This window comes from Synchiropus splendidus, chromosome 5 (genome assembly GCF_027744825.2).
Source record: "Synchiropus splendidus isolate RoL2022-P1 chromosome 5, RoL_Sspl_1.0, whole genome shotgun sequence".
Lineage (NCBI taxonomy): Eukaryota > Metazoa > Chordata > Actinopteri > Syngnathiformes > Callionymidae > Synchiropus > Synchiropus splendidus.
Genome location: NC_071338.1, coordinates 26,106,315 through 26,131,159, shown reverse-complemented (window position 1 = coordinate 26,131,159; position 24,845 = coordinate 26,106,315). Strand labels below are relative to the sequence as shown.

The following is a 24,845-nucleotide window of genomic DNA, read 5'->3' as shown; positions in this document are numbered from 1 at the left end:
TCTATCTGACACTCTCTACCTCTCTACATCTGACATTTTCCAGACTGCCTTTCTCGGTCAGCGAGGCCTCATTGAGAATGATTTCCTGACAAAGGTTTTGGATGGCATGGCCTTCGCTGGCTTTGTCTCAGAAAGAGGTCCGCCTTACAGAGCCTGCGATCTCTTTGATGAGGTACTGCACCAAAAAATGTCATTCCAGCAACCCTGCGTGTGAAAAATGGAGATGTTTTGTTACACAACTCTTCTTGTCACATTAAGTGGTGTTATTACTCAGATATTTCACTGCGTTCCCTCAAATTTGTGATTTCAAGCTGGTGGCCTTAGACATTGAAAGCTTTCGGGAAGAAGATGTCAACACGGCCAAGCTACTGAAGCGCATCAGGAACATATCAGAGCAGCTATACCGAAACGTACGGTGATTTATAAGAAATAAGTTGTCTGCATCTGCCTTCAAAGTGGTGACTTGTGTCACTTATGTGCTCGTCGTGCAGGAAAATCCAAATCCTCACATGGCATTCCAGAAAGTGCCTCGACCATCTGAAGGATCCCACTTGCGGGTTCACCTTGTTCCCTTTCCCCTGCTTGATGACGACAAGGTGGAGAATCTACTGCAGGAGGCTGTGGCCAAGCACAATGTTGCACCTTCAACTTTGAGATTAGACAAGAAATGTGTGGTACCTGCTGGGCCACCTGTTGGTAAGATTTAAACAACAAGACCCAATACAGTTTCTTATTGTTGTTAATCTCTTGTCTGTTTTTCCTAATCCAGTGTCTATCACCGGGAAGACATGCTCAGTTTTCAACAGCGCTCGTCGGCTGGAGGTGGTGAGGAGCTGCATCTCCTTTATCTTTGACAACAAAACCCTGGAGACGGAAAAGGTAAACCTGAATGCTGTTCTTATGAGTTTGTTATGTGCTGCATACAACTACTTTTACATTTCGTAAATATACTTCAATCAGAACACATATTTAAGATATTGCAGTTTCTTATTTTTTTGTAGTCTAGAGTACTTAATAAGTATTTAACAAGTATTAATATATTAACAGATGTTAATATATTAAGTATTTAATATATGATTATACTACACATACCAGGTAAACTGTGTTTTCACTGTGAATGCACTTGAAGAGATTAATTTCAATTAAGTGAGTCCCGCCATATATTACTTATAATCTTGATGTGAATCATTTCTTCTTCCTTCTGAATTTCTATGTTGGAGTAAAAAATCATGTTTGAAACTGTTGGTTTGTAGTTTAAATTGACCTAAATCGATTATTGACCTCAACACTACGTTAATATATGGTGTGGGTTACATGGGTTACAATGGGCCTTTTAGTCAGTTAACAAGTTATATTTTATTCAACAGTCCTTAACATTTTTGGCATCTAGCTTTATTACAAAGGACAATGGTCTTCAATTTTTCATTGAATATGCAATTCATAATTGAGTAACATGCAGCTGATCATTAGATAGGCCATCATTATGAGGCTGATAATATTGGAAGTTTCAGAAAGGTCTCAATTCTGTGTCAAATATGTTTAGCTCATCCCTTTATTTAAACAGTCTCTTCCAGCTGCATTGCGAGCCCTGAAAGGCAAAGCAGCTCGCCAGTGTCTCACTGAGGAGCTGAGTCTTCATGTCCAGCAAAATCGTGCCATTCTGGATCACCAGCAGTTCGACTACATCATACGCATGATGAATTGTGCACTGCAGGTAATTTTTTTAAATATACTTAAGATATGACAATTTCTCTATATTTTTTAGTCTACAGTACATTTAAGATTGGCCTTTGTTGTGTGAGATTCTTTAGTTAATAAAAAGGATTTTTACTTGATGAATGTCAATGAAAGCATGGCATTTACAATTTCAACTCTGTTCAAAAGTACCTCACATCTGTTTCAAAGTTCCTCCATGATGCAACACTGAGAGAAATGTACTAAGCACTGCTTAAGTCGTTTGGGCAGAAACTGAAACCAAAACTAAATTATTGCCTGACACTGGAAACAACAGCAGGGAAGGACTGATGCAAGCGTGATTTTACTGACTTTACAAACGTTATTCTGAGTGCAATTTTGTATTTTGAGGGAGTAAATGTCATTTTAAAAACCCCTACTTGCACCCATATTTCGCTGCTTCCTTTCCTTTTCACATCACAATCACCTAAATATATCATATACTTTTCCTCTTTCCCTCATAATTGATTTTTTTTTTTGAGTGAAGCTCATAAAAAGTCACTGAGCCGTCCCTTAGCCAATGGAGCCAGGCTTTCATAAGTAGTGCTTCATGTTTTACAGCCTCAAATCCGCCTTTACCAGAGATTTTAATCATTACAAGATGTCTGAACCAAGTGCTGTATTCGCGTAGTTTACTAAAATCCTGTTATTCGTTGTTTCCTTTGATGGAAAGTTAAGTATGTCTGCCAGACTGGAAACACAGTCACTTTCTTAAGTTATCTAACCTAAATCCGGATTCACCTGATGCAGAACACCAAACATGTTTTCACCTGAATGACTGTCGCCAAAGTAATGACTTGCATTTTAGTGTTGGTTTTAAAGAAATATACTTGTGCATGTCCCAGATTCAGAGAGAGCATGTCTCTAGTTTCATTTCTGTGCCTGATTTTGGGAGTGAATAGCATGAATATTCAACAGATAAAAAAATGCACCTTTATGATAGTTGAATGAACATAATGTGTGCTGTTGCGTGTGTGTGCGCCATTGCATTATTATTCATCTTCTTTCAATAATGTCAGCCTGATCCCTCGATATAATGACAAACAGCAGTGTTTCAAATATGTAGCCCTCATTAAAGCACTTTTTGCATGCAATTATTATTCTTTTTTTTTCCAAATCCCAACATATGTACATGTTGTCATACTAAAATTATTGGTGCAGTACCAGACTTTTTCTCATAATTTAGCATAAAACATTATTGATCAAAAGCTGTAAATAAATCTAGAATAAATGTTGATATGCTCTCTGGATTGTGTTAGTTTGTCAAGGTTTATTGTGACACATTCTTCCTGTTTAGACTGAAGCAATTATAATAAGCGCAGTCATGAATGAATCATGTCAAGAATGTCATTAAGACATGTGAGCTAATTGCACATTTATTTGTTTGTCCGTGAGGGCACACTGGTCACGACTGTGGTGAACATTGCAAAAAACCATGTGGGGGAATGTGTCCTGCTGCGGATGTCTCCTGGCATCCCAACAATTTCCTGCCAGATAGGATTATGAGCCCTCTGCGCTCCGCGCTCTTCTGGCTAAGGGCCTCATGATGGTGCTCAGTAACACACTCTTGATGGCAGTTTACTAGGAGACGGGATTAGAGGGGGGAGTTTCATGGGAAGCGTGCAGCATGGTGTCCATAAGTTCCACATGAGTTTGACTTTCTGATGTTGGAACAGTGTGAAAGAACATTCAATCTTGTTTCTGGATTTAATCACAAAAGTTCCAGGAACATATGGACTACTGGTTTTCCATACTGTCCATGTTGCAGCTACGAACGTGTTCTGCGTTTATGTCCACCAAGCATCATTGATTGTCTTTAAATTTAACATTCATTTTTACATTATGTGAGCATGTGCTTTCTTCAATGACTCGCTTACATAACAGGTCAGGTTCACAGCTGGTTTTTAGGCGAGGAGAGTGTATTTATGTAGCAAAGCTGAGTGCACTACCATGTCCAGATATCTGCTCACAAGAATCCTCAAAAGGCCCAGTTAAATGTCCCTCTCAATCATGCTCCATACGATGCAGACACCCTTTGTCAAGCTCCCATCTTCTGTTACATAATTGGATTGTATTTCAATTGGAATTGACAGACTATACGTGAAGACTTGAAGTCCCGATATTCATCCAAAGTAACAGTCACTTTTTGGACAGCGCTAGCGCTTAAGAAGGACTCTGGAGGCTTTTCATTCCATTGCTATTTCTATTGCTGCTCACACCATTAGCCAAGTGTGTTTTCACGTTAGACACTAACTTGGTGTGATCAGAAATATCCCATTTATTTACTATTATTATGATGTATCATCCAGCATTTTGATATCGCAGATATTATCCATTAAGGTGGAAAAAGGAAGCGCAAACAGTGTTTCTATAGCCTTGTAAACACACAACGATCAAATATTGTGGTTTCTCTTTTATTATTGTGTTATCTTTTTATTTTGTTATTTATTTATTATTTTTTATTATTATTGTTGTTGTTGACACAAGAGTTTCTGGTGATTTTTTTTCCCCCCTCATGATTCCTCACATATTCCAGGATGGCGAAACTGAGTGAAAACGCTGAAATATTTCTTCAGTAAACATGGATAACATGCACCACTCGATTTTTGTGTTTATGTTAAATACTTATGCTTTTATCTCTGTCTTTCTGTTATGACTCGTTTCCAGAAACTCTTGTGACCCGCTTCATTGTTAAGGATGCCAGTAAACAATGCTTTGTTGCTTCAAATGGGAACATTTTACAGCAGCGCAAATAACTATGAAGAAAAACACCAGCACCAAGTACATTGCTCAGTCCGTGGGGGGCAGACTTTCATGTATGCCTGCAGACCTCGTGTTGTGTATTTTCTGTCCTGTTATTTTTTTTCCTTCTCTCTAGGAATAGGAACAGCACAGTTTCTATTACAGACTGATGTTAGAAAGCTGCTTATGCTAAGACCTTAAAGCTGATTGTAGAGTACTGTAGTTTATGTTTTCAGTGAAAAAAGTTAACATGTTGAGTATGCTGTGGAGCGAATGCTGGTTGGTTGTACATGATTTTAAAAAGCTTCCTCAGGCCATTAAAAAAAAGAAAAAAAGCACAGGTAAGTACCAATTTCCTGTGAATGAAGTACTTTTGAGTCCCAACTCTGATCCTTTACTTCTGTTCTCATCATTGTGCTTGATCTCTAAGTTTTGTTTGGGCCCCTAAGCTTCATGTTGTAAGCCTCTTAATGTGCAATTCATCTGAACAGAGGTCTTCTGAATGCCCTGCTAATGGTTTCCTCTTTGACCTCAAAATGTTCCCAAAGACAGTGCATCTTCCAGTATTTGTCGACATGGTTGTACTTTGAATATTTAGAGCATAAAATGAACATGTTTTATTAGGTTTAATCAATTTCATGTAACCTGCACTTTGTCTGCAGTTCAGGAATGCGAAACAAACAAAGTCGAAGGCTGCTGTCATCGATAATCATGTCAACAAAAGATTATATAAGACTATTGAAAGCATATGTCTGTAAAGATTTCATCGGTTTGGTTCGCATTTGGATCAAGGATTTGTGCCAGATTTCACTGTTTGCATTAAATTCCTCCCTTTTGTCTGATAGTCTAACTGATAGTCCCCATGATAGTCCTCAGTTGGTGGTTCAGAACATGTTCCAAAAAAGTGTTATAAAAACGGATGTCTTTCCCTGTGGCCCTGGTATGTATGACCTCTCTGTTGGGAGTCTGTGCTGCTTGTTTTGGGCCTCCGGTAAAATAGGTGTTTTTAAAGCTTTGTAACACACCCCCCGCTACTTTTGTGCCGCTCTTACACGTCCCCCTGTTGTTTGACCCACAGGACTGTTCCAGTTCAGAAGAATATACTGTTGCTTCTGCACTGCTGCCCCTGTCAACAGCTTTTTACAGGGTAAGAACCCCATCTTGTTTTTTGTATTATGTTGAAATGTACATGTGAGGGGTGCAGGGTTAAGAGCCATCCTATGGTGAGCTAGCAAGTGCACAACAATAGCCATTCACACCTCCTGAAAACAGACAAATAGTTTAAAAAGCAATTCCAATCCAACTATATCTCTTCCCCCAATTGAAAAGTCTACTCTTCACACTTTGGGCAAGGTTATGTAAGATGGATCGTGCTATCCGGATCGCATGAGTACCAGAGTTGTTCGCCTATTTGAGCAGATAATTGTTGCTTTGAAGCTCTTTGAATTCTTCCAGTTGTAGTTGTTTGAAGAAAGGGAGCGAGTGAAATGTAGTAGTTTTGATGCCAGCATCAAAAAAATAAATAAAAACAAGGCAACAATTTTCGCATTACGTTTCGCGTCAGTCGTGTTGTGTTTAATAGACATTTTTCTCCAATACAAAGGCAACTGTACGTGATGAAACATCAATGCACTTGTCACGGGCATTCTTTACGGCATATAAATTCAAATCAGTTTGGTAATGATTCTGTCCTGAGAATAGTTTTGAATTCCACTGTTAATTTTGTCCAGACAAGACTCAGAAAATGCCTCATTCCCATCTGGTGAAAACAACCCTCTCAGTGCCACGTCTAATCAAGGCCTGCACACTCTGTCCTTGAAGAAAAGGAAAATGCCCGCTTCGATTCAGCCTAGCTGAAGACTGAGTGATGTAATGCCCCGAGCATCATTTATGAAAACCATATTAATACACTTCACGTATGTATGTTTATATAATCATCTATCTCAGTTAAGGTCAGGTTTAAATATTTCAATGGTGCAGACAAATCCAATTCCATGCCCATTTAGATAGCAGTAAATGTCCTCGATAAAATACACACAAAAAAAGAACAATGTTTCTACTATGATAAAAGCAACATGACATTCCTGAAAATATGCAATTGTTGTTGAGTTTCTGCTAGTGAACAGACGACCTTTGGCTGTTCTTCAGTCTGACTGGATGTGGTCAGCTATCCAAGCCACTTTAGACGTAATGCTAGCCACAACTATTTTCCCACCATTTTTTGTTGCTATGGTGACAGACACAATGTCAGCATGGGCAGCTTGTTGGGTATCATTGCCCTCCTGTGAGGGGGTGCTCTGGGACCCTGCCTGCTGGTGCATGACTAGTTGAGTTCACATGCTCATTGCTAATATGGAAGACTGTATTTCAGATCTAAACTGCATTCAAAACCTCTACAGGACATTCAGTCATTTCCCCTTACTGGTTTCATTGTACAATATCTGTGCTTGTTCCAATTTTCAGTTTCATTTCCCATTAAAATGCACGATAGGATGGAACCTTTCAGGTAAAATGTCACCACAAAACACATCATATTTAGAATGTAATTTGTACTTCACAGAAGTGTTTTTACCCAATTTATAAGAATTAAATGACATAAATGAGGCAGCAATAATGTTTACATCTGGAGCACCCTGTGGTTAACTCCCAGCAGCTGCCATTCTTGATGTGGATTGAAAGGCTCTACAAAAACCAGACCACATGGACTGGTCTGACATGGTTTCTTGTAAACTTGAGTATAGCTGACATGTCAGGCCAAACAGAGCCAATGACTGCAACCGTCAATGTCAAATTTAGCAATGCTACAATTAGTTAAGTCTGGATTATTGCCAAGAAACTCTGAATTTCTTGCCAATTTGTGTCATACTGCTCCACAACAAGATTGTTCAAGTGATATTTATTTCAATCAATTTGGTGAGAAGCACTTGTTTCTGACCATTTTATTCCAATAATGAATACTATTTTAAACGATTTTCATCAGTTGCATTCACCTTGTTATTGAAAAATAGATTAAGATTTTTGGTGGAAAAGTAAATATATGACTGAAGAATCCAATCATTTACAGACCAAAAACATGACCTACTTCATGAAACGATGAGCCTGAGACTTAGTTCTCATCAGAGGGACAAAGCAAAACGGAATTTATCTTGAAACAATGCATATGAAAACTTCTGTCATGACACGGCTGGCATTCATAAACTTTGGCGAACTCCTTCTGCATTCATGCAACAAATAATCCTGTCCCTTTGGTCGTCCGGACTTCTTGGCGGGGAGCACGGGAAGCCACATCTTTATATAACAGTCTGTTCCCACGTAATATGAGAATAGTTAGATGAATTGCTTACAGCCTGTTGAATTGGCAAACTATATAGAGTTGTAGTTTTTTGTTTTGTCTCAAGATTCATTATTACTGAAATCATCATAATAAATTATTATTGTTAATGTCATTATTGTTGAATTACTTTGAGATTTTAGAAAAAAATTGCTATGCTTCATGTAATTACAACAAAACATTGAAGTTATATTGGCCTGGTTATAAAGAATAGAAATTCTCAGTATTCTAAGTCTATAATGCCTCTCAATGTCACTGTTAACTAATAAAGGTCATTTAAGATAATGCACTCTATTGTCATAAAAAAAAAAAAAATACATTTTGCAGTGTGAGGCTTCCATAACTCACTCACACATTTCGGACGAGTTAATTCAGAAATATACTCCACGGTGCTCTCAGCACTGGCTCAGTGTTAAGTGATTGTGGCAAATCTAATAAAAACTTTCCGGTCAATGCATGGCCACCACTTCCACAACCGAGATCACTACATCAAGATGAGGTGCCTTATTAATATTCTCCCTGGTGCTATATGTTAATGTTTGGAGCACCAACTGTTCAAATCTTCAAAAAAAAAAAGTTTTTTTTTTGCTTGACACCACTACTTTTTTTGTACTAGAGACTAATAGTTACTTAGACTCTGAGTCTGTTAGGTTTTTTTTAGATCAAGTTGTGGGTCTGTTCACTCTGGCCTGTCTTTTCAGACACGGTTGTCTCACCTGGATCAGATCAGTGATCCACACAAGTTAGTTAGTTCTGCATTATGTTCCTAACTAAACAAGGGTCATGTTTTATGTGTAATGTTCGTCACTCTCAAATGAGCAAGTCCTTAAGAACCATTACTGTATTCTGAGTCATGTGTAACTGGGGATTTGAGGCCGGGGCAGTCCACTCTAATTCCACTCCTCCTGCACTCTGCTTCCATGAATAATTCATAAATATGGACACAAGGTTGCTTTCGTATCTTTGCGGACATTTGATACCAACTCGGATTAATTTCTATACGAAATGCAGATCATCTTGATGAATGCACAAATGTCAGCATCCACATACCACAAGCTTGTTGGGTCATATTAAAGAAAGATTTTTACATTCACATATTAATACATAAATACAGAATAAGTACACAATATAAATAATGATGTACATGATCTTTGGAAGGTTATCGCCGTTGCTTTTTCGATGACCTGTGTGTTATTCAGAGTGAGACAGGGAGTCATTTTCTATTGTTAAATTCCTCTCTGCAATGGCAGTGATGGAAACATCACACAACACGAATGTCAATGACTTGTTCATCAAGAGCTGGGAACTGTTAGCATTCTTTCTGTGATAGTTTATGTAAGCCTGCACGGTGGAGGGGGTTGTATCTTGCTTTGTCAAAATGCTGTTTGCTATGTTGTTGTTCATCCAGTGACGTACTAGCTGACCCCGGAATATCTCGGAAATGTCCAGGGCTTGACTCTGTAGCTGTGTTTACTTTGATTTTGGACATTTTTGTGACTTGCACATCATGTTTTGCTCAGTGAATGCTTTGATCAAAACGTCGACATCTTCCTCACCATTGCCTGACTAAAAAAAGGAAGATGGATGCGTGCAAGTAAGACGCACTTTCTCTCACAAATGACAAGTCCAGGATTAATGACTGTGTCTGGATCAACAATTGTGGAATGCTCAGAATTCTTCCAAAATTGTTGCAGCCGAATTTCTGAAAATAAATCAGATGCTGGAACTTTCTGAAGAGACAGACAGACGAGGCATCCGTCAGAAAAATGACATTTGCGAGGGCCAGCTGATTCCGCAGACGGCGGTCATTCTGACAGGCACCTTGCGATCTAAAGAGTAACACTTGGGTTTTTGACCTCACAGCACTGCACTTGTTTTTTGCTTCTCTTCCAAAGCCCTTCTTTTGCAATCCTGCATACTTTCTCCTCACTAGCCACACACTGATGAGCCTAAAAGCGAAATACTCCCTCCCACCTCATTACTTTCTTATTTCCCTTCCTGCTTCCCTCTTGATCTTTCATCAGTTTCCTTGTATCCCTGCTGTATATCAGTTTGGAAAGTACTGCCCTGGGTCACAGTGACCTGGGCATAACTTAACAGCCACAAAAACAAAAAAATGATCAAGTGTTTAATGCAGTGACGAACAAACGCACACATTTGTCTTTCTATTGTAGTGAGGACCATCATTGCTATAATGCTGTAGGTTAAAACCTTATGCCAGGTTTTACACACATAGAAGTACACACACATAGGCAACCATCACATAACTCATGTTACGTTTCCTTGTTTGACTGGTCAGTCAATTTAGCATTCATTTTAAACTTAAGAAGTTATCTGTCCATTATTATACACCTCTGTGTTGACAAACAAACAAAAAAACATGACTCTATGTTCAAGTATTTCACAACACTTTAAGCCAGGTGTGTAAAACTCAGTCAGAGGCTTGTAAGCCTTGCATAAGGTATCCTATGAAAAACACGTCTAGTGAGGGACCAGACAAAAACCGCGGTATTCTAACTATTGTACTGTAATTCATTATTCATTTCTTCATAGACTCAATTTGAATATTTTGTATTCAGAATTCTATTGAGATTTTGAATTGAATCAGCCCTTAATAAAAAGGCCGACCTGCTGGAGGGATCACCGTTTGTTCTCACCCCGTCCTTTCCGTTATCTGTGCTTTTGGCATTTGTTCCATCAAGCTAGAAATAGATTTGTTTGGTTCTGGCTGTTACAATTAACTCCTCTGGTTCTTGTCCAGCGTGGCTTACATATGAGGTAATAAAAGAATATGCTGCGTCGTGTCAGGCTCGGGACGCTGCTCCAATTACTGGTGTGAGATGTAAATGAACCTCACCATGACGATAGACAGTCATAAACAATTGCTTTGACACTCGTGGCAGTTGTGTTTCAAACCAAATTCTTTCATGGTTCCCCCCCATGACTCTCTGGAATTTCACTGTATGTATCAGTGAACTGTAATTCTTTAAGCTGAGCGTGGCACATTCCCGTCTGAGGTTGTTTTTGCAAACAGCAGGTGCTTAATGCTCCACGCCACATGAGGGAACAACAACATTACGTTTCTAAAAACCCTGCAAACTTGTGAGGGGTGGTCTTTTACACCATTACATGCTCCTATATGCTGACCAACAGATTTACAACTGGAAGCTTGTCTGGGTTGTTAATTTATTGCTCTTAATATTTTGGATGATAAAAATTCATCTTGATTATATTTTGGGTGAGATTCTTATCCTTTTCGTTCAGCAATGGTTTCCATACATTCATATGTTGTTCTTGCTCTTCATTCATGGTCTTGTTCCCTTCTGTCTTGTGGGTAATGGAGACATATTTGGGATGTACAGTGGAAGGAATTGCAACTTTGGGGAAGTTAAAAAATTAAAATTAAACGTCCGGCACATCACTGATTTATATCCCCAGGTGCTAGTGTGTACATTATTGCTTTGCTCCTGAAGAAACAGATTTTAACATTGACGAAAATACAACATCTGGTTTGAATTCTTCTCTATATGAAGAGCAACAAGTGTACATGAGTTAACTGGACTTAAATCATAAACTCTGACTTCTTATGAATTCTTTTATGTTTTGATAACCCTATAATAAACCCTCACCATTTACAAATGCTCATAATGTTTAACAGTTCATCTGTCACATTGAGGCGCTTTTATAATGACAGGTGTAAGACAGATTTGCCCCAAATATTGTCCATAGTGGGACGCAGCCATTTGAAATGTATAGTTTATTGCGTGGTCTGCTTCATCATACAGCTTCCTTCACCAAATTACTTAGACTGTTTTTCCATTCTAATTCCTCATTTTACCTGTGCTTCACAGAAACTGGTTGCAGGTGTGAACCAGTATGCCTACACCTGCATACAGGACCACCCCATTTGGACCAACCAGCAATTTTGGGAAGCTACTTTCTATAGCGAAGTCCAAGGCCAGATTCGAGCGCTGTATCTTAACACTCCAGATAAGGGCAACATCACTGCCAAGTCAAAGGTAAACTGCACAAAAAATGGCTGCTTCAATTCTTTTCACTTCATATATCCCCATGTATTGGTTTTTGTATTTGCTCCCTAGCTCTCTGGCCTTTGCTTGAATATGTTTTGAGGGACCATTCTTTCTCTGCCGTAACTATCAGTTAAACTTTGATCAGATGGAACACGTTGTCATGGTCAAGTGGCCCATTTGTAATCTTACTAGATTACCTTGACCTGTCTTCAATTTGCACTGTATGTTTTCTTGACCTCCTTTGAGCAGGATGCTGGCCAGACACCTGCGGGAAATGATGAGGAAAAGACTGCAATGGATTTGGGGGCTGAACAGCTTCACGCATGGCCTCTACTGACGAAGGAGAAGCAGCATGAACTTGTGAAAAACGAGGAGAGCACTGTGTTCAGCCAAGCCATCCACTATGCAAGCCTCATGGTCTACCTTTTGGTTCCTCTGGATACCAGCAAGAACAAGCTGCTGCGCAGCACGCCCACTGCTGACTGGGAGAGTGGCAGCAACAGCATCGTCACAAACAGGTTTGCTCAGTCACTGCGTTGTGTGGTTTCCTCTTACATGCTTTTTGTTCCATCAAACTGATTATGGCAGCAAACACAAATTCATTCTGTATACCTTATGGTCAGGCAAGCAATGTTGCATGGTTTGGAAACAGTGGCACTGAGGAAAAGGGGACAAAGTCAGAGAGGCTAGATGGAGATGGTTTGGACATGTACAGAGGAGAGAGAGCCAGTACATTGGTAGATGAAGATGTTGAGGTTGGAACTGCCAGGCTGAAGGTGGAGAGGAAGGCCAAAGAGGAGGTTTATGGAGGTGGTGAAGGAGGACATGAGGTTTGTAGGTTTGAGAGAAGAGGAAGCAGAGAACAGGGTGAGATGGAGGAAGATGGTCCTCTGTGTTTCACATGAAAAAATATCATATACTGAAGTGTGAAGGAATTATGTTTTTCCCTGTCCTTTTGAAAATACATAATATGGTGCCTATACTAAGCTCACCGTTTTGGCTATTCCTTTGCTTACAGTTTCAGTTTGTAACAACTGAACTGACATCACGAAAGCTCAATCATATGACCCACAACTGATGATGGGATTGATGGTGCACCTCACTGGATAAGTAACTGCAACTATTGCCTTGAAAGATGGGTGTTTTTGACTGTGAGGGAGAGGAACATGTATTTGCCTTACCTAAAAACTCTGCGACAGAGGCATGCTGTAGATTGTTTGTCATTCAAGACATGATGCGCTTCACTGCAGATGGCTTCACAGACATGACCCGTTTCATTACAGATCTCATGGAAAACCACTGATGCGCTTTGTCAGAGACACATTCTTGTCTTAGAGGAGTCCAAAGAATGGAGTCAGACCATGCCCTCTCTAACTGCTGATGCTGAAGTGGAGACATGAGTTTAAACTCCTTTGAAAATGAATAAAACAGTGAACTTTATGGTTTGCACATAAAGAATGAGGACAAACATGAACAGAGGTAGGAAGAGAGCACATCAACTGGAACAGCTCTCCTCAAATCAGCGTCTCAGTTGATAGTGTGACATCACATGATGTTAGTGTTACACTCAATTAATACAGTATAACGTCTTGCCAAGACTTCCGTTTTGCTTTCATTTAATGATGTGGGCACAACTCATTGTCCATGTTTGTACTCAAACATGCAGTGCTAATGGAGAGTTTCGAGTGAGGCAGTCATTTTGTTAAATTTAAAATTGACATGCATTTACTTTTTTTTATTTGTTAGCTGCTGTATAACTATGTGTGATTTGATTACTGAAAAAAAGATTGCACAATAGGGTCCCTTTCAGAAAATGTGTTGAAGAAAGCAATAGCTCTATTGAAAATGTTTGCTGTCACTTCCGTTATTAGTCTCAAAGCCACAGATGCTTTGGCTGTATTTGGGAGGGACTTGGGGGGGACAAAATCAGAAAGGAGGATGTCAAAGCGAGAGCTCATATGGAGAGGTTGAAAGTTATGGACATTCTGACACGTGCAGACTAGGGACAGGGACTGTTTAAGAATGTTCAAGTCTTTCTGAAGTAAATGTGATTTTATGATGAAAAAGCTTGTGTTAGATGTTTTCTCCTTGCTTTTAAAGAAGTGACTTAGAGTAGTTATGTATCCCCCAATATATTGTAGTGATGAGTAGTTCAGGAGGTTTCTGTAGCACACTCTCTGATAAATGGCTCTGTCTACTTTAGCCAATTCTTAAGATTGCTTTTGTATCCCAGTCAGTCCTTGTCCTTTTGGGGTTTGTTTCTTTATTGCTATGATAGCGTGTATGGAATTTAAAACTCTTGAAGAGCTCTTAAATGGACCTGAACTTCACCCTCCCAAACCAAACATAATGCTGTAAAAATGGTTTCTTTGTGCTCTGTTGCAACAGCGAATGAAAACATTGGGCTTCATATTATCTCAAAAATATTGTTTTTGTTAAAATCACAAATTACATGTTCATAGAATCATTCAATTCCTTCCTCCAGTGTGTGAGGCTAATGAAGATGTTCCCTTTAATGTACGTTTCTGGAGTGGCTGGACACTTGAGTACCAGCAAAAACTGGAAGAGTTACAGACACTGGGGTTATGCTTCAACCCTGGTTTACAAATGAGAGATGCTTGCCCTGGGGCTGAATATATATATCACCTAAGGATGTGTGCCAGGAAGTGATGGCCTACACACCTGATGCCGGACCAGTCACATGTCTGCTCAGGGCCAACCTCTGAAGTCTTGGTTGTGTGAAAAGGTCCATGGCTTCATTCTGTGTACAGTATGTCACCTAATGTCAGCAAACCGCAGTACAAACTCAATTTCCGAGTGAAGTCAAACTTGGAGACTCCAGTCCACGTAACAGAACCGACCCCTGGACAGTGGGTTTTGTGTGGCTGCCACACTAATCATTGAGCTGCTCAAATACCTCAAGAACACTGTGTTAATATTTAACTAGTAATTCAGATGAATTACAAGTTAAATGAGGACAGCCAAGAATTTGTTTGTAAGGAAAGTTTTTCTAATTTCTATCCCAGATTTGTTTATTTAATTGAGAAGACATTTAGATCTCATCTGTCACTCTTTGGTATTCCACTTTCTGTCCCGGTCTCATGAGTAACATTCATTCTCGGCTGAATGAGCTTGAAAGATTGATTCAGGTTTCAACAGTTTGGCTTGGTTCGGGCTGTTGAAACCTTGAGGGAGCCAAGTTGTCTGCCTGTTTTTTATTACCGGCTGCAGCACTCAAGTTCAGTCCCTCTTATCTCATAAATGTGTCTTCCTATGTTTTTCAGTATTGCCGGGAGTGTGGCTGAGAGTTTCGACACAGAAAGTGGTTTTGAGGACTCCGAGACCAGCGACACAGCCAACTCTGTGGTCAGATTTGTTGCCCGCTTCATTGATAAGGTCTGCACAGAAAGTGGGGTAACCCAGGAGCATATCAAGAGCCTCCACAGCATGATCCCAGGTAGACTAGCCTCTCGTCATTCACACTGCTACTGAGCTCATTAACACCTGACATGTTAAACGGCAGGTCAATCTTGAATTGGCTCTCCATTCTGAAGAATGTGGGGAGACACACGTGTTGCACTTGGGTATGGATAGATGGCGTCTCCTTTTCTCACCAACAGGCATCGTTGCTATGCAGATGGAGGCGCTCGAGGCTGTTCACAGGGAGAGCCGGAGGTTACCGCCAATTCAGAAGGTGGGTGTTCAGAAATGTGTCTCTGTTCTTCCATTTGACTGCAGCCAACATTCATCAAATTCCTTGATAGTAATCCTGCAAGAATGTCAGAAGAACCATTATGTCACATGACCTTACTCACAAAGATAATTTAGAATTCAACCAGAGACAGTGCGAGTCATCTCTGAGTTCACCAAGTTATTTTCTGATAAAGATTCTCTGAGCGTTTTGTACAAATCGAGTTTCATTTACTTTCTTTACCTGGCTCTGCTGTAGTGTCAAGATCTAAAATACCTTCTCATGCTCAACCTCAAATCGAAATGTCTGCACTTTTTCAAACTAGAAAGGATGTTCAATGACATCATTATCTTTGTCTGATTTCCATTTTCTGTAGCTCAGCATCTGGTAACTAAATGTTTTAGGTGACGTACAGCGAGCAGCTAGTTCCAAACCTTTGTTAGCTTGAGCTTTTTTAGTGTTTAACTCTCCAATGTCACACAATATTCGTATTTACAATCATAGTTCTGCCTTGAATCTCCGATTGCTTGAGTTTGGGCCTTAAAGTCCGTTATTTTGCATCTCAGTTTTTTTTCCCTTGGTCCTCTGACACACTCGCACACACAGACCAACTACAGTCTAGAACAACACTGGGAGCAACCCGGACAGTCTGGTGAGCCCTCGGCTGGATCTTGTGGTTAACTTTGGACTGGTTTATGTTTTGGCTCACGATACTGACGGGGATTGCTGACTCACTGCAAGCAGCATGTCAACGATCACGTTTACTACAATAACAATCCGGCTTCCAGCTTCACTACTGTTAGAGTATCGATTCTGTGAAAACATTTCTGTAAACGACTTAACCATCATTGAAGTTGTTTTCGGAAAGTTAGGAAACGGGCCTTGTTTCAACTACGAATTTTCTCGATTTCAGTGTGATTCAAAAGCTACTCCTTCTGGAGAGTCCTTCTCTGTTTTAATATCTGCTCCATGAAAATAAGGGTCATGTCACTGAGTGGACCACAGTTCATCGTCCAGTGAGTGACTCTGTTGGCAATGATGGGTTTATTGGCCTTCCTCATGAGCAACCAGTTGTGGTAATGACACGACCTCACAGCTATTTAGATATGCGTCCAGATGACTCTCCCACGTCCACTTTCCTTGGCTTCACTCTGTCCTTTTCATTAAGCTATAAATGACTCTTTCAAGAAATTTAGCAAAGTAATTAAAATGTCATAGAACCCCGCGTTTTGAGATGTGAGCTGTTCCCACTGTAAAGAAACATGAGTCAGTCGTCCACAAATCAACACAAAGGGACAGTACTTAAGTCCAGAGCTGAGCAATGACATGCATAATTGTTCTCCAAAGAATGCATGGAGTTGTTTTTGTTGGCGAGTGGGCCTTAGATACAGCTTTGTGGCTTTCAGTTACTCAAATGTTTCCATGATTTATCCGTGTGCAGTGATTTGTGTGTCCCGGCCTCTTAAAAGCTCTCCATTCAGACATTAGTGCTGGACAGTCTGTGACAAAATAGCAGCTCAGTTTGTGCGTAAGCAGCGACCGTCAACTTTGATTTGTTTGTTGTTTTCTCGTGTGTTCCCATCAGCCGAAGATTCTGAGCCCAGTGCTGCTTCCTGGAGAGGAGTTTGTGTCAGAGGGCCTCAGGGTGCTGCTGGATCCTGATGGCAGAGAGGAGGCGACAGGGGGGCTTCTCGGGGGGCCACACATCCTGCCAGCAGAGGGAGCACTCTTTCTCACTACATACCGTATCATCTTCAAAGGCATTCCACTTGACCCACTGGGTAATTTTATTAAGGATTCATTTTGTTGGTTCATTGCAAGCAGTCATCTAATTCCGAACAATGATTCTCTTTTCAAACCTATGAATGCTTTTCTTCAATGGCCTTTCATCCCTTTTCACATCTCACTGAGACATAAAGCTGATTCTTTGTTTCTGTCTGTGTTTAGTGGGTGAGCAGACCGTGGTTAGAGCTTTCCCAGTGTCTACATTAACCAAAGAGAAGAAGATCAGCGTCCAGAACCAGCTCCAGCAGAATATGCAGGAAGGACTGCAGCTTCGCTCCGCTTCCTTCCAGGTTAAATATGAAACCCTCCTCACAGAACTTTGAGTTTAACCAGAACTGAACCTGAAAATGTGTGTAACGCTTGCGCTGTGAATCTAATCAACCTAAGTCTGAAGCGTGACCCAAGTGTTGCAGCTATGACGAATGAACTTTGTTAACTCGGGTTCTTTGTGTGCAAGACGTTACAAGTGTCACATGTTTAGCAGTAGTATTGAATATTTTAGGTATTAGGCTGATCATTTTCTCCCCATAAGTTAACAGAGTTCTGAATAAAGCATCAAAGTCTTATTTCCTAAATAGGAACTTTTTTAATAACATCGATTAAAATTTTTAATTCTGGCTTTCACCACACTGCATAAACTTAAACTGTGTTTTTAACAAATTGATAGTGGATCAGAAATATATTACTTCCTTTGTCGCTCCATGTGTGACTACAGTTTTTCATATGCTTCACATTTCATAACACATTTTGTTAAACTGATGGAATTCAGTTACTCATGCTGAATGTGGTCACATTTAACAACCATGCAGCACGAAGTTGGGTTGCATAAGAGCGCTTCTTAGAATCATTTCTTAATTAGCTCTGGTTTTGAGTTGATCAAAAAGCCAGTTATGCATGTATTCCATCACCAGAATCAGAATCAGCTTTCTTGCCAATGTCATTGAAGATCCCACCAATTAGGAAAGTGCTCTGGCACATTGTGCAATGAAAAAAAGGCAAAAAAAGTTTTTAAATCATGTTACTATCTGACACGTGACGGGACTCCACATTGTGTTGCTTCGCCTTGGGTTTGTTTTAATAGGTATGTGGTGTGTTTAGAAACTAAACGCTGTCTATTTTGGAGAGGAATGTTTATACTGTGCTTCAGCAAGTGTTTTATGGTCAGGAACGGTGATGGTAGATGTGTTTTCTTGGCCCATTTTTACAGTTGGTGTGTTATAAATGTTAGTCCGACATGTCGCGACTGACATACTATATACTACTATAACTGGACTTTCTTTGTTCAGTTAATAAAGGTGGCTTTCGATGAAGAAGTGAGCTCAGAGATGGTGGAGATCTTCAGGAAACACCTCCAGAGGATCCGCTACCCTCAGTCCATCTTCACGTCTTTTGCCTTTGCAGCAGGGCAAACAGTTCCCCAGTTGATTCTTCCCAAGCAAAAAGAGAGGAACACAGGATTTAGGTTTGCTCTACACTGCTCCACAAACTTTTATGTTCTGGAGTCCAAATTGTTGATCTGATTTTTTTTTTTTTTCGCAGAACTCTGTCCAAAACAATTGTCAAGGGAGCAAGGAGAGCTGGAAAAATCACAATGGGTCGGGGTAGCCAGTCAACACTGAAGAAGAATGACCGCAGCTCCCGGATGACCTGGAATGAGGATGATGACATCTCAAGTAGGACAAGCGGTTCTGCCTTTGGAATGTTGTGCTGGATCCATGTGTTGTTATCACTGTGAGTGACATTCCAACTGTGTGATTATTAGTCTCAGATGATGGCGAGCCCCCGCCGAGCAGCACTTTGCGAACATCTGAAAAGTCCACTATGGAGCAGCTGGTGGAGCAGTCCTGTTTCCGTGACTACCAGAGGCTCGGTCTTGGCACCATCACAGCCAGCTCGTCTCGCTCCAAGTCGGGGGATCAGTTCAGAATCACTGCGGTAAACCGACTGTACTCGCTCTGTCGCAGGTACGTCACCTTTATTCTTTGGCTGCATCGCGCTAACCCAGCATGATGTAGTGTCAGTTTTAGGACTTCCTGTTTGTAATAGTAATTCAGAGAAAGATGCTGGCTTCAAAGATGTATTCTGTATGAGGCTATGACCTCCAAGTTGATGATTCTAATTTATCACAACTGATTTATTATCTTAAAAATCCAATTCCAAGACAAAATATCCACAAGTTTTCCATGTTTTTGTTTTGTTCAGTTGGCTTTTCCTTCTGTGCTTCACTGCTCCCCTATTGTGCTGCAGTTACCCAGGGCTGCTGGTGGTCCCACAGGCTGTGCAGGACAGCAGTTTACACAAAGTTGCACGTTGCTACAGGCACAATCGTCTGCCTGTCGTGTGCTGGAAACACCCACGCACTAAAGCTGTGCTGCTGCGCTCTGGAGGATTTCACGGCAAGAGTGTTGTGGGACTGTTCAAGTCACAAAACCAGTCTTCATCAGGTGTGTGCACTCAGGACAGGAGCGTGAGGATTTTTTTCTTTTTGTAAGTAACAGCTGATCTTGTTTTGACATTGTCGTCCCAGCCCCTGCATCGTCTTCAGATTCATCCAGCAGTCTTGAACAAGAGAAGTACCTCCAAGCCATCCTCGACTCCATCCCCATTTACTTCAAGATGAACGGACACAACACCCTCACCAACCGCTCTCTCATTGGACTCTCACCAGGTTGGACGATCATTTGACTCTCTCTCTCTATTATGTTCAAATGTGGAACAGCAAACACGCTTTACACAATTAATGAATTTCACAAATACTGGTTTACCGGTGGTGTCGAAAGATACACTTCTAAATTTAAACTTGAAGTTGCACACACACCATTATTGCTTCTCAGTGGTCAGTTATGCTGGGAAAATAAGTTCCCCTTTTTTTGAACCGTCTTCTTTATTAGTCATATTGATTTCTTTCAGTCGAGTCAGTTGGTAACAGGAGTTGTTGTTTATCTCATCCGTCCGTCTGACACCTTGAACCATTCGTTTCAAACTCGTACTTGTCTTGACTGTATAGGTGTTTGTTGAGCGTCTTGTAGGGAAATTCTATCATCATTTACCAGCGTTAATTTCATTTATTGTGCTGATGCAAAAATAATTAGTTAAGTTACATTGGCGAAGATTTTGCTACAAGCTATGCACAAAATATTGTTTACATTTATTTCCTAATTATTATTTTTGCATTCAACTTTTTGATCACCCTCTGTAATACATTGATATGGCATTATAGAGGACATTATGAAGGTTTATAATTGTATATAGTCATTATAGCAAGGTTTACACGACTTTCTAAGTGGAGGATTTAATGCGATCATTTTTACTTTCTGTAGCTAAAGGACAAGTGTTTGCTGAACTACATAAGCTCATGATAACTTTCATAATTTAATGGAGTTCATCATTCAAATAACTTACCACAGCCTATAATGTTACCAGTCACACCTCTCTTTGTTAATGCATTAATTCCACCACTTAAATTTTACAACTCCTGCTACAAGTTGTCCTACACAGTTCTGATCAATCAGAACATTTGTGTGCTTTGTTTGACATTGGTCTTCTTTTTCACATGAAACTCACAATATTTTGTAATGTGTAATTTTTTCTCATTAAGTAGTGCATAATAGTATGTTATTTTATCATGTCTAATGTAATCAGATGACGCGTCATTTCGTATGTGGCAGTTGAACAGATCATATCATTGACTCATGGTTCACAAAATGGACTCCTGTGGAGCATGCGTTTTTTTGATATAAAGGGATTTTTGCAGTTAGGTAGTCCAGTTACTCTGACATATTCAGTTTCGTCACAGTTGACTTCTCCCAGATCTAAATCACTGTCACCTGACTGCTTGTGCCTGACCTGAATTTCACTTTGGACTTGTGTGTCGTGGGAAAAAACTCTGGTTCGCTTGCCTGTGACTGAAGGTCGTGTCAAGTTTATTCCTTTCGACAACAACACAAACTGCAGACTTGCACTCTCCAGAATTATTTTTGGTCTCAGCAGACCTGTTTTGTTGCCAGTCATTCTCTTTTGTCTCTTGACCCAGTCATCAGATTTTTTTTCCCGCCCACGTAACTGTTTGTGTCTGGAGCACTTGGATGTATGTGCGCGTGCCTGTGTGGGAGACACTGTATCAGTTATTTAGTAACATTTGGCAGGAAATGTGGACAATAAAAAAGGTTATGTAAGAACCACAAGACAATCTGAGGTTACTGACCAAGTCATCCATCTTCACAAACTTGGCGTGATTCTGACCCAACTGAAGACTCTCATTGTTGGATTGTCCAGGAAGTTTTAGGTGCATTCCAGGGATGATATTTCAAATGTCTGAAGTTTTTAAAAACATCTTTACATTGAACCTTAATTAAAAAAAAAAGGGCTGGTCTAAATGAAATTTCTCACCACGCTCTATTGTTGATGAAGTAGTGTATTTGTCCACAAAATGCTAACTCAACTCTCTTATTGTCTGCGTGTCTGTGTTTTCTCGCCAGCCACTGAAAGGAGGACGTCCAGGATACCAAAGATGGCGCCTGTTCATCTGGATCTTCCGTTTGCTAACAGCTTCACCAGAGGAGGTGAGTGTCTCTTCCACTGAAAATATGATCCTGTATCAGTTGTGACACAGGAGGAGCTTGACTTCATTGATAGGGATCCCAAGTTTGTTGCACAAAAACCTGATAAATTAACATCTATTGTTATTCTATCTATTGACTAAACAAAGGTGAAGCAAAGGAGACCCGGAAAATGAAATGAGTCCGCTTGTGTGAGGTTTGGCTTTTATCAGAGAGAACATGTTGATATCAAACCTCAAAAACACATGGAGGAGGTCTTGATCGGAGTCAGTTCTGATGCACTGCGTTAAACCAAAGTCTCTCGCCAAACATTTTTGACTTCACCACGCGTGGAGCTGTGGTTTGTTATCAAAGTCTCACCTTATTGATGTGAGAGAGACATTTTTTCTGATTAAAATTGTGAGCAGATGAGGGATCAACTGATAATACCAGGACATTTATTTAATTCTCAACTGTCATCATGTTAGTAAATTAATGGACACTGTCATGCCTTAACAAAGAACCCTGAAAGATTTTTGTCAATAGCAGGCGTCTGTTGTACGAATATAGTTAACTGTAGTATCCAGTTAAACCGGTGTACTTAGTTTCTTTAGAGATTCTGATGAACTCACAGACAGGAAAAAAATTGTTTGCTTTCATTTGCTGTTGGAAAATTGCTTTTCCTAGCATCAACCCACGCCAGTCACTGGGTAATGGGAAAATGGCTGCTAATTTGGTGTCCAAAGCACCAGCTTAATCCTTTTGGACCTTGACTCGGGCCTTAAGACTCATGATGAGTCTCCTGGCTTGCTTCTTGATGAGTTTCCTTCCCTTAAATGCATTTTTTTACCTTCACCTTCACCTTCTTCTGCCGCTTATCCGGGGTAGGCAGCATTCGGAGCAAGGAAGCCCAAACTTCCCGATCCACACAAACCTCCTCCAGCTCTCCCCAGGGGATCCCGGGGCGTTCCCAGGCCAGACTGGAGACATAATCTCTCCAGCGAGTCCTGGGTCTTCCCCGGGGTCTCCTCCCGGTAGGACATGTCCGGAACACTTCCCCAGGGAGGCGTCCGGGAGGCATCCGGATCAGATGCCCGAGCCACCTCAGCTGGTTCCTCTCGATGTGGCGGAGCAGCGGCTCCAACCCGAGTTCCTCCTGGATGACCGAACTCCTCACCTTATCTCTAAGGGTGCGCCCAGCCACCCTGCGGAGGAAACTCATCTCAGCTGCTTGTATCCGCGATCTCATCCTTTCAGTCATTACCCAAAGCTCGTGACCATAGGTGAGGGTGGGAACGTAGATCGATCGGTAAATCGAGTGCTTCGTCTTGTGACTCAGCTCCCTCTTCACCACGACGGTCCGATACAGCGACTGCATCACTGCTGCCGCTGCACCAACCTGTCTATCAATCTCACGCTCCCCTTTTCCCTCACTCGAGAACAAGACCCCGAGATACTTAAACTCCACCACTTGGGGCAAGAACTCTCCACCGACCCGGAGAGAGCAAACCACCTTATTCCGGTAGAGAACCATAGCCTCAGACTTGAAGGTGCTGATCCTCATCCCGACCGCTTCACACTCGGCTGTAAACCGCCCCAGTGCAGGCTGAATGTCCCGGTCCGATGAGGCCAGCAGAACAACATCGTCCACAAATAGCAGAGATGAAATTCTGTGGTTCCCGAACCGGATCCCCTCCGACCCCTGGCTGCGCCTAGAAATTCTGTCCATGAAGGTAATGAACAGAAACGGTGACAAAGGGCAGCCCTGGCGGAGGCCAACATGCACCGGGAACAAGTCTGATTTTCTGCCGGTGATGCGAACCATGCTCCTGCTCCGGTCATACAGGGACCGGACAGCCCCTAGCAGAGGGCCCCGCACCCCATATTCCCGTAGCACCCCCCACAGGACACCGCGAGGGACACGGTTGAACGCCTTCTCCATTTTTTTATGTAATCTATAATCTAAAAGAGACAATGTGATGCAGAAAATTAACAATTTGTTAGACTGCGATAAACATGGTTCACTATAACTGAAGTTCTGTGTGACGGCATCGCTTCCATAAAACAACAGTCTTTTTTGGGCCTGCCTCCTCAATGGAAAATGTTAAAGGATTTCTTGGCTTGACAGATGCCTTTTTATATGGTTAAAAACTAAAGTCCCTTTTTATGTCAAATAAATCAGTGTAAGAGTCAGTTTAAGTTACACGTCTGACTCACTCCACATTGTGACCGGTGGACCAAGAATGTCTGATTTGTTTTGCCTTTGTGCGCTACGTGTTGATGGATGCATGAAGAGTTAGTCATTTAGTTACTCCACAATTTTAAAAATGACAGCAGTTTTTATCCCCCAAATGTGGCCTAGTCATTGTGGTTTTATTCGTCCTGGGAAAGTGGACGATGATTGTTGGGCAGTTCATTTTCTTGTTTTGATATATTTGTGGGACACTCAATTTTAAAATAAACGAACCGAAATTGACTTAAATAGAGGAGTAGAAATGTGACATGGTCGTAGCACCAAACCTGAGTATGCTGAGTGATTACTTCTGAGTGATTCCGTTTGTTGTAGTTGTTAAATTTATTTTCAATAAGTTGTTCTGAAGTCAGCAATTCAAAGCTTCTGATAGTGCACTGGTGTGCTTTACATTTTTATTTTAATATTTTGTGTTCGTTTTTACGTATATGAAATTTAAAATGAGAAATCTGAAATCCAGCAGTTTAGATTAAAATATAATCTATCTATTATAGTATAATAGATATATATTCCTCTCCTCACCTGTGCCTGTTTTGAGGCTACAACATGCAAAATGTCAATCCATCGTGTCAAACTCACTGCTCATACTTAACATACGTAACTATCTCCATCTGTCAACGGGAATGATAATTTCATCTCCATGTTCAGCTTCCATCTTCATATAAACCTCCTCAGCTGTGCGACAGGGTTCAGAATGTTGTGTAATGTTATTGTCTCTTCTCCATGCTCTGATCAATCTCTC

The 24,845-nt window shown here is 40.8% G+C and overlaps 1 protein-coding gene across 2 annotated transcripts in view; it reads left to right on the top strand.

The window, feature by feature from the left end:
- Nucleotides 1-24,845, top strand: part of sbf2 (SET binding factor 2) — a 64,722-nt gene that overhangs the window by 27,238 nt on the left and 12,639 nt on the right. For both annotated transcript variants that reach the window (XM_053864732.1, XM_053864730.1), the window contains exons 12-29: nucleotides 44-172; nucleotides 312-410; nucleotides 492-696; nucleotides 770-879; nucleotides 1,565-1,714; nucleotides 5,555-5,623; nucleotides 11,659-11,826; nucleotides 12,088-12,356; nucleotides 15,123-15,295; nucleotides 15,459-15,532; nucleotides 17,115-17,310; nucleotides 17,477-17,604; nucleotides 18,601-18,776; nucleotides 18,854-18,987; nucleotides 19,077-19,278; nucleotides 19,562-19,758; nucleotides 19,842-19,982; nucleotides 21,793-21,876. In XM_053864732.1, coding sequence (XP_053720707.1) covers nucleotides 44-172; nucleotides 312-410; nucleotides 492-696; nucleotides 770-879; nucleotides 1,565-1,714; nucleotides 5,555-5,623; nucleotides 11,659-11,826; nucleotides 12,088-12,356; nucleotides 15,123-15,295; nucleotides 15,459-15,532; nucleotides 17,115-17,310; nucleotides 17,477-17,604; nucleotides 18,601-18,776; nucleotides 18,854-18,987; nucleotides 19,077-19,278; nucleotides 19,562-19,758; nucleotides 19,842-19,982; nucleotides 21,793-21,876 — 2,704 coding nt within the window. The remainder of the gene's footprint in view (nucleotides 1-43; nucleotides 173-311; nucleotides 411-491; nucleotides 697-769; nucleotides 880-1,564; nucleotides 1,715-5,554; nucleotides 5,624-11,658; nucleotides 11,827-12,087; nucleotides 12,357-15,122; nucleotides 15,296-15,458; nucleotides 15,533-17,114; nucleotides 17,311-17,476; nucleotides 17,605-18,600; nucleotides 18,777-18,853; nucleotides 18,988-19,076; nucleotides 19,279-19,561; nucleotides 19,759-19,841; nucleotides 19,983-21,792; nucleotides 21,877-24,845) is intronic.